The sequence below is a fragment of the Rhinolophus sinicus genome, linkage group LG06 (genome assembly GCF_036562045.2).
Source record: "Rhinolophus sinicus isolate RSC01 linkage group LG06, ASM3656204v1, whole genome shotgun sequence".
In the NCBI taxonomy this organism is placed as follows: domain Eukaryota; kingdom Metazoa; phylum Chordata; class Mammalia; order Chiroptera; family Rhinolophidae; genus Rhinolophus; species Rhinolophus sinicus.
The window spans coordinates 163,565,327-163,579,068 of NC_133756.1; the positions used below are offsets into that span (position 1 = coordinate 163,565,327).

The following is a 13,742-nucleotide window of genomic DNA, read 5'->3' on the forward strand; positions in this document are numbered from 1 at the left end:
GACCACAGGGGTGGGGTGCCAGGGCTGTCCCCTTTCATTTTAATGTCCCAGAGTGGTAGTTAGTGTTTATTATCCCCATCTGAGAGATGAGGAGATTGAGTCTTCGTATGGTTTACATACCTTGCCTGAGTCAAGGTTAAGGGAAGAGCTGGGGCTCGGCTCAGCCCTCAGGAAATTTGAACTGCCTCTGGGCCCTTCTCCCCACAATAGCTGGGCATTTTTATTAGATTGTCCCGTCTGATGAATGCAATGAAATCGTCCAGAGAAGCAAGTTTCAGGAAGCTTATGACTTGCTTTTGGAACATAATTATATAAATGAAAGGGACAGAAATCATCCCCCGTGTATGGGAGGCTGTGAGACGCTCTCGGGCGGGATACGGGTACTGTGCTGGGACAATGGGGCGGCCGGGAGGCAGCACAGACCCTCAGTGGGCATCGGGGGCCAGTCCCTTGGGGGCCCGGCACAGGTCCAGGGGTTTTGTCCCAGCCTTGGGGGTCTGGGGACACCTTTGGATGTAGCATCACGACCCCTGGCTCTGGAGCCAGTCTTGGGTTCAAGCCCCAGCTTCTACCAAATCATAGGCTGCGGGGTGTTGGGCAGATTATCTCCTCTCTGCAAGTCTCAGTGTTCTCCACAAAAGGATGTGGGATTGAGTGAGGTTATACGGGTAAGGGCTTTTCTGTAAAATGCTCTGCAAATGTGATTTTCTCATCCATGTTCTTGGGGATTGACACACACCAAGCACACTCCCAACAGGCTCATTGATGGTCCAAAATTTCAGTTAACTGATTGACCATGAGACATAGAACTGCCTTGGAAACTGGAATACTCAGGCTGATGACCTCCCCTGCTTAGTGGCCACTCAGACCTGTTTCCTCATCTGCGAACTGGAAAGATACAGGAACCCACGTGGGGAATTATTTTGAGAATTAAATGAGATTAATAAGTCAAATGGTAGCTCTCTTTCCCTTTCCCGTCATTTCCCGACCCCCCACCTTAGCAGGGTACACAGCAAACCCAAGCGGGGTGGACTCAGGAACTAGGAGCCCTCGGTTCACTCCAGGCTCCAGTCCCATCTCTACCCCAAACCAGTGCCTATGGGCAAGTCCCTTTTGCCTCTCTGGTTTCAGTCTCTTCCTCCTACAGGGAGGACCACATCTCCCACCATCCACCCCCACACTGCTCTCCCAGCTCAGAACTTCCCCGAATGGCATTGTCACGCCACCATCATTAGGTTGCTTACATAATCTAGATAAACTTGAGACACATCCACATCTCTGTGACACACTCTGATCTCACAGGAACCCTCCTCTGTGAGTTGCCTACCTCTCTAGAAAGGAGAGGTGGCCCGGGTCATACCCAAAGTTGACAACCGGCTACATCATCCAGAGCCGAGGCTGGCAGCACATTTGTGAAGACACAACCCTAGGCATAGTAATAAACTCTACCCCTCACCACCCATATTACCCTATTTTCTGTACCAAAACTTTAACAGAAGAACTAGCTTTTCTTCTGGTTTTTTTCCATGTTCATTGTCTTCCCTACTGAAGCTTATACGGAAGCCTCCCAATCTCTGCAGTGTTGTTCAGATAAATACTTCTGGGAGGTAGTTTAGCTGGGTGGTATACACAACGACACCGAAAAGTCATTTTAGCTCCCTGAGCAATTCTCCATGGTTCATTCTTGCCTAGTTTTTATTAAAGTGCCACTTGTAGGATTCCCCCCCCCAATAATAAAAACAATGCACATTCGCCATAAAGTATCTAGAAAGTACAGAGCAGCACAAAGAAGGACATGAAAACTACCCACGATCCCACCCAAAGGCAACCAGTGCCAACATCCTGATGTATCTCTTTCCAAGAAAATATATGTTTATACAGAGAAACATAAAACACTAATTGCATATAGTAACAATATCTTCACATATAGATGTATGTTTTTCTTTTACAAATTTGAGACTTAAAATTTAATTTCACTTTCAAGAATATTTCATTTCATGTAAAACTCATTTTCTGAAAATTCTATTATTTTGATTAACAACATTCTAGAGTTTTTAATGTACAAAGTAAATTTTACATAATACATGCTTCATCTAAACACAGACTGCTTTCTTTTTTGAATTTGGGCTCATTGTATACAAGGTGTGACCAAACAATATGGTGAATGTCTAAATAAAAAAAAATATTATAGTAAAATACATATTGCCATTAATCCCCTTCAAAATACTCCCCCTCGCTTCAAACACACTTATCCCATCATTCTTGCCACTTTCTGAAGCAGTTCTGGAAGTCCTCTTTAGTGAGTGTCTTTAGTTGTGCTGTCATGGCTGCCTCGATGTCCTGAATCATTTTGACTTTGGGGCAGAGCCAGAAATATGGGAAATGGCACATTGAAACTTAGGAACAGTGTGTGGCAAGTTTCAACTTGTTCGGTGTAATCAGTCAGATGTGAGCTACGGTTAAGAGAAGGTGTGTTTTAAAGTGTGCCATAAATCATCCTCCATCATGACAACGTTCTGTCACATATCGCTTCTGGAATAAGACAGTTTCTGTCAAATAAAAACATTATAGTGTGTCCTCATCCACCTTATTCACTGGATGTGGCACCATGTGGCATCTGGCTCTTCCCAAGTCAAAATGACCATGAAAGGAAAATGTCTGAATCGATTCAGGACATCGGGGCAGCCACGACAGCGCAACTAAAGACACTCAGGAAAGAGGACTTCCAGAACTGCTTCAGAAAGTGGCAAGAACATGGGATAAGTGTGTTTGAAGTGAGGGGGAGTGTTTTGAGGGGGATTAATGTCAATGTGTCTTTTACTGTAATAATTTTTTAAAATTTAAACATTCACTGTGTTGTCTGATCACACCTTGTATACTTGTTTGTAACTTGCTGTTTTTAAAAAAGTTTTTTTCCCATTTTTAAAAAATAGGACACATTTTACATGTTAATGTAGAATTCTGTGGTTTCCATAAATGCATATAGTCTTGTAACCACCACCACAATCAAGATACAGAATTTTGCCTGTCATTAGCTAGTTATCTAAAATATAATTGTGAACGTCACCAAGCTTTCTGTCATTTGGAAGTGCAGTGATTTAACCAATCTCTTATTGTTGACCATTTAGGTTGTTTACCATTTTCCTCTTACTGATTTTGCAATTGGGGGGGGGGGAGGGATAAATGAATGAATGAATGAAAAGTGAAATCTGGGATCGCATTTCCCTGGAGGTATACCAAACGGGCTTCTCCCTTCCCTGCTGGGGAAACTGCTCATCCTTCGAGAACCAGCTAAAATGTTTTCTCCTCTGCGAAGCCCTGGTGATGCCAGCTGGAGCGTTTGCTCCTTCTTATTCTAAGGTCCCACAGCACCAGTCACACAGTGTTCATAGGACAAACATTGCAATAGTCTGTTTCTCTTCTCTCTTCCAGGCTGTGAACTGGGGGGAAGTGATGCCTTAATTCTGTCCTCCCCAAACCTAGGCCATGCCTGGCTCATAGTGCCCTACAAACATTCAGATGTAAATGAACATTCTGCCCTGTTGAACTAAATTTTGGTATTTTGTCGATTTCTTAAGAGACAGGTACTTTAGGAGCATGGTGCAAATATGAGCGGGATGAATTCAGCTGGTACATATTTGGAGAGCCGGAAACTTTCCTCTGTTTCAGACCTTGGCTCAGGGGTGCAAATTCGTATGTATGTGTAGTCACTCACTAAATATTGAGTGAATAGACATGAATGAAAAAGGTGTGGTCCTGGACTCTGGGAGGCGAGAAAGCCAATCAGAGGTAGCATCTCGACTTGCTGGGCTCACAAAGGAGAATCAAGGAATCCAAAGGGTTCACCCACCCTTCCAAGCAGCCTTTACTTAAACGTGATTAGTTCAGGGGCTGCTGGCTGCCCCACCACGGACAGCTGGACGGTGCCCAGTGGTGCCTGGCAACAATGCCCTGGCTGGTTGGTGAAAAGTTTGTGCTCCAGGAGTCAGATCCTGAGGGGCGAGCACCTGTTTTTATTTATTAAGGCTGTATTTGTTAATCTCCGTATCTGCGGGATCCAGCACAGGACTGGCACATGGCTCATGTTTTCAAAAGTTTGCATAAGGATAAGTATGAATATGTGTAGAAATGTCTGAGACGGATAAAAATGACTACCATTCCAGAGCGCCTCCCCAGCCAGGTTCTCGACTCCTTGCTCTTTGCATATGTTCTGTTTTTTCTACCAGCCCTGGGGTAGGTCTGCATCACTTTCCCATCCTAGAAACGAGGTGAGTCCCAGACGAATTCCCCAGTGGCCCAGGCGCACACCGCAGGGAGAAGTATGTGCTGGGAGTTGCACCCGGCGTGCCTGCTCCGAGGCCTGCCTCTCGACACGGCCCCAGAAGCCCCAACACCAAACGCTGCCTCTCTGCCGCCCAGCAGGTGAAGCGCGGCCAGTGGGTCTCGCGTAGAAACCGCGTCCTTCCGAGTCCTGAAGGCTCAGTTCCCAGGAGGCTCTGGAGGTGACACCGCGGGCTCCGACCTGCTGCCAGCCGGTGACTTCCGCCCGGGCGCGCTCTCCCACAAGGTGTGTAGACGTGACATTGGGCAGGTGTCTGGCTCAGAACCTGATGCACAGTAGACGCTCAGTGATGGCTTTGGCGTCCCCGCGCCGTAGTTGGAGAGTTTGGGGAAGCCCAGAGGTGGAAGATGCTGATGGGGCGCGAGGACCAGTGCCCGAAGCCACTGCTGGGCCGAGGCGACCCCATACAGGTGGGGCCCGGAGGGGCGGGGCTCCGGCCGCGCCCATCCAATCGGCGCCCGGGAGGCGCAGCCCACCCACCTGGGGAGGCGGCGCTTGCGCAGTCGGCCGCCGCGGCGCTTCCCCGTCGCCCCTCCTGGGGGGCGGGGCGGGTCGGCGGCGCTCGGCGCTGACGCTGTGCCGTCGCGCCCGACGTCGGGCACGTTGACGCCGGCGTCGCGCAGCCGGGCCCGCTCCTGCACTCCTCCAGTGTCCGGCCGCGGGCCGGCCTTAGTGACTGGGGGCAGCGGGCCCGGGGCCGCGGGCGCGGGGCGGGCGGCGGGCGCGGGCGCGGGCTGCCTTCGTCGGGCTCCGAGCTCGCCCGGAGCGAGCGGCCGCCCGCGAGCCGCCGCGGAGCCTTCTCGCCCGCTCCCGCCGGCGAGCAAGGTAAGGGAGCGGGAGACTGAGGCAGGCTCGGGGCGGAGCGGAGCCCCGGGCGCCGGCCCTCTCCGCGGCGGCTGCGCGGCCGATTAGTGTCCGCCCGGGGTGAAGGGTGCCCTGCGGGGGGTGGCGGGCGGGGGCCGGGGACGAGGCCCGCGGCGCCGGGCCCGGCGGGAGCGCCCTGCGAGCGCCCGCGGACTCCCGGGGGACGCGCCCCTGCCCTCAGGGACGGGCTGTCGGGACCGCCCGCTGCCCCCAGCCCTGACCGCAGCGCCCGGCTGCCCCCAGCGCCGGGGGCGAGCACCTGTGGCCGCTGGGAGCCTCACGTAGGCAGCGCTGCTGCTGTCGGTGGTTCTCACCATCCCGGCGGGGCTCTGGGGTCCCTGCAGCACCAGGGCGGGTGGGAGTGGGCTGGAGGTTCTCGGCGTCAGGTGCGCGGTCGTGGGCATCTCCCTCGGGGCTTCGCCAAGCCCGGGATGCGCCGCAGCCTCGGGAACCGCTCCCTCGCTCCTCGCCCCACCGTTGTGTTTGAGACACTTAGTAGCCTCGCGTAATCTCATCTTTCACTTTTCCTTCCTTCCAGCCGTCCTCGGCTGCATCGACCTGCTGTATTTCCACTGTGGAATTTTTTTTTTTTTGTCTGTTAACTTACATAAGTTAGGTTGTCTGACCAACCACGAAAGCCGTTGAAAAACTCCTCTCCCAACCCTTAACGAATCCAGCCCTTTTGGGGCGCCCCAAACCCAGCCCGGAATTCAGGGAGCCGTCAGTTCTTCCCAGGAGCTGACTGCACACATTCCTGTAAGATGCCTGATGGGTTTTGTACTTGTCAGTTTTACTGGCTGTATGCTCCTTCTGTGCTTTTCCTGAAAAGTGATTGGGTGGCATGTGTTTTGACTTTCTCTCCCCCACCGGGAAATAGGAAAAAAAATAGGTTACAGAAGCACACTTGTTTTCAACAACTGGAAGTACAGCCTTGCAAACAAAATACCAAGGGTTTGTTCTTTATGTGAGGGGTAGTCTTTGGTCTTTACCCCTTCCTTGAATTATTGTCTATTTGTGTCTTCCTTTATCTTGTGTGTCCCATCGCTTAGGATTTGCGTGTGTATGTTTTCCCAGGTTGTTGATGTTCAGGGCATAATTGTCAGACCTGAGAATAAAGAGGTCGTCATCCTTTCATTTTTTTAGCTACAGATGGGTGTAAATTTGCAGATTTGTGGGAGAGGCACTTAGTAACTGTAGTCTGGGTCTTTCATTTCAAGATGATGTGCGAGGTGATGCCGACCATCAGTGAAGCAGAAGGCCCCCCAGGAGGAAGTGGGGGCCATGGGTCCGGTTCCCCTTCGCAGCCAGATGCAGACTCACATTTTGAACAGTTGATGGTCTCCATGCTGGAGGAGAGGGACCGTCTTCTTGACACGCTGAGAGAGACTCAAGAAACGCTGGCATTAACCCAGGGGAAATTACACGAGGTTGGTCATGAAAGAGATTCCTTGCAGAGGCAGCTCAACACTGCACTTCCACAGGTATGGATGCTTTTCACGGGCAGCTTTACACATTGTTTTTCACTAATTTTTTTTTTACGGTGTCATTTTCTTTGGTGTTGATATTTTAGATGAGTATTTTACATAATCATTTGTGAAATGGTTCTGGCATTTGTAAGTCAGTCACGTATACATGAAGGTCCTGAGGATTACACTTAGGGGGAACAAACTCTGTGGTCCTCTAAGTTGTGTGAAAACACCTCATGACTCGCGTTCCTTTCTTCGAGGCCGCAGAAGGAACTGCCTAGATTTGGGATGGTTCTCCAAAGTTTTTGAAAATGGGCCATGAAGCAGCTATGTGGTGCCTTTCGATTGTTGTCTTAAGGCATTTGGTGCTAAATATGTATTTCCCATGGATTGTATCTTGTATTTCCAGTTTCCTAATGACATTCAATGGACAAATAGGATTGGTTTCACAGGAAAAATATTTTTACAGCCTACCTTTATCAGAACACCTGCATTTTGTAAATCAAATTTGTTTTAGGGACTAGAATACTGGAGATGGATTCCTTTGTAGCGTTCTCCTTGGCAGATGAGAATTATAAAGCTTAGAATCACACTGGAGTTGTTCATCTAAGTATATTACATTTGGCCCAGTGTTTCAAAGCCTTTTCTTATGGAGCTGAGTGAGGATTTAATGAGAGGTGAAGGGAGAAAGTGTCAACTGAAATGTAAGGTTAATGGCACAGAGCATAGTGGGAGACAGGAAGGGTACTTGGGTGTTTATGAGCTGTCTAGGTGCCGTGTTACTTATTCATAAGAGGTGCCTCTTTGCTTCCAGGTAGACCTGAATAAGCATACATTGATAGTCTCATGGTGGGGCTGCAGTGGTAAATTAGTAAATGAATAATTACTAGCCTTAATGCGTTTCTTGGCTTTAGTCAGTCCTCGTGAAAGATTGATAAGCCAAGCATTTGGATTTCCTTTTTAGCAACAATAATTTGATGTCAATGCAGTAATGTTCCCTTTTTTGGATCAGAGAATCATTAAGATTTTTCTCATTCTTATTTTCTAAATTACCAAGTTTGTTTAGGTCACATTTTATTACAAGAAGCTTAAAAGGATTGGCCAAATTATCTTTTACCTGGATTTAATTGTGTTTGTAAATCTTTTCTGTGTGTGTGTATGTGATTGTATTTGTTTTAACGTAATTCAAGGAACACGTACTCAAGTATAATCAAATAGGTATTTGATAAGGTAGTTTTTTGAAAGAAGGAGCACAGGACATAACAAGGAAGGGACAGGCGTTTTCTACACTACGGTCTCACGCGGTACAGGGTGTCACACCAGTGGGGTGAGACAGTTGCTCAATGATTTGTTTCTAGCTACTGCTCAGTGTGGTAACCTGGAAATGCCTCATTGAGTAGAGAATGCGGTGATGTCACCTGTTCACATCATGGCCTGAGCACCTGAGTCCAGCATTGCAGAAACAGGAACCATTAGGTAAACGTGTTTTGGACCCTTCCCTTTTCTTTGTCTCATGTTCAGTGGCCAGTAGTGTAACCAGACAGACACATGAGTAAAGTAAGTGCATTTGTACTTCTGGCACATTATGTAGCCAAGTAATAATATACTTTAAAAACTGTAGCTATAATATACATCAGAAAAATTCACAAATCATAAATGTTCATCTCTGAATGCTTCCCAAAATGAACACACGCTCGTAACCACCACCTAGAACAAGGAGTAGAACATTACCAAGCTTCCCAGAAGCTCCTCCTCTCCACTCCCAGTAATTGTCCCCCAATGCTAACCACGCTCTTGACTTTTGTCAGATTATTTTGTCAGATTATTATATTGGTTTGTGCTGTCAACTTTATATAAATGAAATAAAGTAAGACGTGTATTTTGTTTCTTGACTCTTTGATTCAGTGGTATGTTTGTGAGCTCTATCCATGTTGTCTCATGTCACTTGTTCATTGTCATCTGCAGTCTAGGAGGCCAGTGTATGCATGGGCGTACCATCATTTATTCTTTCTACTGTTTGGGGGTACTTGGGTTGTTGCTAGTTTTTGCAAGTGCTGCCCTGAATATCCTTGCTTGTTTTTTTGGTTTTTGTTTTTTTCTGTTTTGGTGCAGATATGTAACCATTTTTACTAGGTGTGTTCAAAGGAGTGACGTTGCCGAGTGATGGAGTGTGCACGTGGTCAGCCTCAGTAGGCACTGCCCAAAGTGGTGGTGGTGGTGCCAGTTTGTACCAGCACCAGCAGAGTGTGAGCAGTCAATTCTCTAGGACTTGGTTTTGTCAGTTCTTTCCCTCTCGCTGTCGGTGTTGAGTGGAAAGACCTCCGTAAGGTGGGAACTTGCAGCTCCCGACATGCGGAGGCAGACCTGCCCGGCGTGTGTTTGTCGGCCATTGGGTGTCTCCTCCTGGGAGATGATTGCCTTTTGCTCATTTTTGGATTGGGTTGTTTTGTTTCTTACTCATTTGAAGGAGTTCTTTTTATATATTGAGTACATATATGTATGGCAGTTTGGTTTTTTTTTGCATTCTTGTATGTTTGCCTTTTCACTCTTGCACTGGTCTTGATAAACAGAAGTTTTAATTTTAGTGTAGCCTCCTTGATACTCTTTGTTCAGTGTCATGAAGTTCATCAAGATACTATCCTGTAAAAGCTTTATTTTTTTACCTGTCACATTTAGATCTGTAATCTATCTGAAATTGATTTTTGTTTATGGTGTAAGATAGGGGCCAATATTCCTTTTTTTTCTCTTAAATATGTGGATATCCAGTTGACCTCACACACAGTATTTTGCCGTGTGTAATGCGCTCCCACGTATAATGAGCACCCACGTTTTTGGCACAAACTTTCAGGGAAAAAATCTTTCGTTTTTATATTTTAATTCAAATTTTTATCTGTTTACATTTAGGTACTTGTTTTTTGTATTATAAAGGAATTTTAACATTTATTTTTTAGCATATTATGGTACAAGAAATTTTATGTAACAAATAATTACAAATCACAAGAACAGATAGAGGTACAAGAAATTTTGTGTACAGTAACAAACTTAACGCATCATAGAAGGCCAAGAACTCTTCATCGTTGGAAGATTGTCATAAGTCCAAAATCGATTATCATATTCCAGGATATTATTTTGCATATGGATATCGCTATTGATTTCTAGTTACACTTTTAACTCATAAGCATAACTGAAAGAATTAAAAACATTATGTAGGTACGGAATTAGTACTACCCATGTGTAACGTGCATCCTTATTTCCCCCTCACAAATCTGGGCAAAAAAAGTACACATCATACACGGCAAAATACAGTAATTTATTAAAAAGACCATCGTTTCCCGAGTGCACTGCAGTGTCATCTCTGTCATACATCACGCGACTGTAGATGTATGGATCTGTTTCTGCACTCCCCTCTGTTCCATTGATCTTTCTCTTATCTTTGCACAAATGCCACAGTGTCTGAATTACTGTAGATTAAGTCAGTCTTGGTATCTGGTGATGTAAGTCCTCCAGCTTTGCTCTTATTCACGATTACCTGGCTACTCTTGACTCTTTGTATTTTCAGATAAATTTTAGGATTTGTATGGCAATTTCTCCCCAGAAACTATGGTGGGATTTTAATTGAGGTTGCATTTAACCTGTAGATCAGTGTGGGAGAAGTGACATCTTTTTAATACTGCTTTTATAATCCATGAACACAGTATAGCCTTTCATTTATTTAGATCTTTAATTTTTCTTAATATTTTGCAGTTATATATACATATCTATATATACCTTATACATGTTTAATTTATTCATAGGTATTTGATGTTTTGATGTCATTAAAAATTATATCTTTATAAATTATGTATTACTAGTATATAGAGATAAAATTGATTTTTGTGTATCCACTTGCTAAATCCATTTATTTCTAATAATAATTCTTGTATTTTCTATGTGTACAATTATGTCTGCAAATGACAGTTTCTTTTTTTTTTTCTTTCCCAGTGCTGTAACCATTTTTCTTTTCTTACCGTATTGTACAGGCTAGGATCTCCAATACAGTGTGGAATAGAAGTGGTGAAACTAGGTAGCCTTGTGTTGTTCCCAATATCAGAGGGAAAGCTTTCAGTATTTCACATATATTTGATGTAGCCTCTTTGTAGATATTTTTATCAAAGTATAACTTTTTTATTCTTAGTTTGCTAAGAGTTTTTTAAAAAACATGAGTTAAATTATTATATTAATTTTCCTTTAAAATTTTTTCTTTTTCTTTTTCAATTACAGTTGACGTTCAATATTATATTAGTTTCAGGTGTACAGAATAGTGGTTAGACATTTGTATAACTTACAAAGTGATCCCCTGATAAGACTGGAACCTGCCTAGCACCGCAGAGTTATTACGATATTATCGACTATATTTCCTATGCTGTACTTTACATTCTCCTGCGTGACTGTTTTGTAACCGTCAGCTTGTACTTCTTAATCCCTTCACCTTTTTCACCCACCTCCCAACCCCTCTCCCATCTGGCTACCATCGATTTGTTCTCTGTATATATTAACTTAGAAGTGTTTTCTGCATCTTCAGAGACAACCAACTGATTTTTCTTTTTCGTCCCCCCACTTCTGCCGCCCGCCCCCAAACTCCAGTTCAAGCCGTTGTTTCTCAGTCTAGTTGTGTAGGACACAGCTCCCTGGCCCGTGTTGGTGTTATGAGCCTTGCGCTCTACCCCCCAGCCCCCAAGTCAGTCCCCAGTCATTGGTCGGCCACTCACAGCATGGTCGGCCTCTCACTTGCTGGCTGCCGGCTGCTCACAATGGCTGCCGGCCACTCATGCTGGCTGCCGGCCACTCACGCTGGCTGCCGGCCACTCACGCTGGCCACTGGCCGCTCATGGCAGCACATGGTAGCCCACGGCAGCACACAGCAGCCCACGGCCACTCACACTGGCTGCCGGCCACTCACACTGGCCACCAGCCACTCCTGGCAGCATACAGCAGCCCGTAGCAGCTCACAGCAGCTCACGCTGACCTCCGGCTGCTCATGGCAGCCCAGCTCCAGGGAGAGCTGTTGTTCACAATCTTAGCTGTAGAGGGCGCAGCTCACTGGCCCATGTGGGAATCGAACCGGCGACCTCGGCATTAGGAGCACGGGGCTCCAACCACCGGAGCCAACGGGCCTGCCCTGATTTTTCTTTTATGTGGTGATTTTACTTTTTTTTTTTTTAATTTGTAATTCTAGAATAATCCCAACCTGATTTCAGTATAGTCTTCTTTCACTGGATTCTTTGGTTACTATTTTGTTGAGGATTCTTAAATCTGCCTTCATGAGAGAGGTGGGTCTGTAATTTTACTTTCTTGTATTGTCTTTGTTGGGTTTGGTATCAAGGTTATTCTGGTCTCATAAAACAAGGTGGAGAGTGTTCCTTGTTTATTCCCGGAACGGTTCTTGTGAGACTGGTGTTTCCTTCCTTAGATTTTTGGAAGACTTGATTGGCAAAGCCAGCTAGTGTAGGGTTTTCTTTGTGAGAGGCTTTAAATTCAGATACACTTTTTATGTAGAAATAGGATTTTTCTGATTTTCTATTTAATCTTATATCTGTTTAGGTAAGGCATTTTTTTTCTCTAGGAATTTGTTCAGGCCACCCAAACTTTCCAGTTAATGCATGTAAAGTGGTTCATAATAGCCTTATTATCTGAAAGCTCTGTTGTAATGTCCCCTTTAAATTTTTTTTTATATTGGTAACTTGTGCTTCGTCTGTTTCTTATCATTCTTGCTAGAGGTTTATCACTTTTATTAGTGCTTCCAAAGAACCAACTTTTGGCTTTATTGATTTTTTTTCTATTTAACATTTATTTTCAATTTCATTAATTTTTGCTCTTTTTTCTTTCATCCACTTTGTGTTCTGTTTGCTGTACTTGTTTCTAGTTTCTTGAGATAGATGCTTAATTTTTAGCCTTTCTTCTTTTCTAGTATATGCATTTAAGGCTATAAATTTCCCTCTAAGCACAGCTTTAGTTGCATTCTTAAGTTTTGATAAGCCAAATTTTTCTTCTTTTAGGTAAACATATTTAAATTTTTCTGTTGTATCATTTTTTATTCATAAAGTTTTTAAAAAATGTATCACTTAACTTCCCAGTGTTTGGGTGGATTTTCTAGTTATCTTTTTGTTGATTTCTAGTTTAATTTCATGAAGATAACTCTTTTGGGCTGCTATAACAAAATACTATAGACGAGCTGTCTTATAAGCGACAGATATTTATTTCTCACAGTTCCGGGGGCTGGGAAGTCCAAGGTCAAGGTGTCAGCAGAATCGATGTTGGGTGAGGGTCTGTTTCCTGGTTCATAGACAACCAGCTCCTCACTGTCCTCACATGATGGCAGGGGTGAAGGAGCTCTCTCCACTCAGGACCTAATCACCTATCAAAGTCCCTGCCTCTTAATACCATCACCTTGGGGGTAATGAATTTGGTGGGGGGGGGACATAAACTGTCAATCTACAGCAATTCCTAAATATACTCTGCATTATTTCATTCGTTAGAGATGTGTTCAGCTTTCCTAATGGCCCAGCATATATTCATTTTTTTGTGAAATATTCCTCGGGCACTTGAAAAGAATGTCATTGATGGGAATACAGTGTTTTCTGTATATCAGTTAGATCAAGTCTGTTTGAAAGCAACAAACGAGATTTTTTAAAGATGTCACACGCAGAGAACTGCAGTATATGAAACCAAGAAAACAGTATCTGTTTAGGTTGAATTGTGGGTGGGGCCCCAGACTTTGTCCATGTCGCTCCCAGAGTCTGCTAATCACTGGGTCCGTGCTATATGTCGGACCCGGAACACCTGAGGCAATAAGGTCTGAAAATTCCAACTTGGTGAAAAGTAAGTCTACCTGGGTCAAGTGTGTGGATTGTCACAGCAGAGGTTTAGGTGAGCTGACAGCAGTGTAAAGCGTGCTGGGTGCATTGGAAAGGCAAGAAGGTGGATGCGAGAGCAGGGGGAGCTCGGATGCTGGGGAGACAGGGAGACAGGAGTGGGGCAGGGATGCTCCTGAGCATTCTACAGGCAAGGAATTACCTGCCGCTGGGGCCCAG

General features: G+C 45.2%; 1 protein-coding gene across 7 annotated transcripts in view; it reads left to right on the forward strand.

Moving 5' to 3' along the window:
* The first annotated feature begins 5,033 nt into the window (after window positions 1-5,033).
* Window positions 5,034-13,742, forward strand: part of PPFIA1 (PTPRF interacting protein alpha 1) — an 83,556-nt gene continuing 74,847 nt past the window's right edge. For 6 of the 7 annotated variants that reach the window (XM_074336871.1, XM_074336873.1, XM_074336870.1 and 3 more), the window contains exon 1: window positions 6,424-6,687. In XM_074336871.1, the coding sequence (XP_074192972.1) occupies window positions 6,424-6,687 (264 nt within the window). Of the gene's footprint in view, window positions 5,168-6,423; window positions 6,688-13,742 lie in introns of those variants that run through there. The other variant, XM_074336869.1, reaches the window with a different exon arrangement.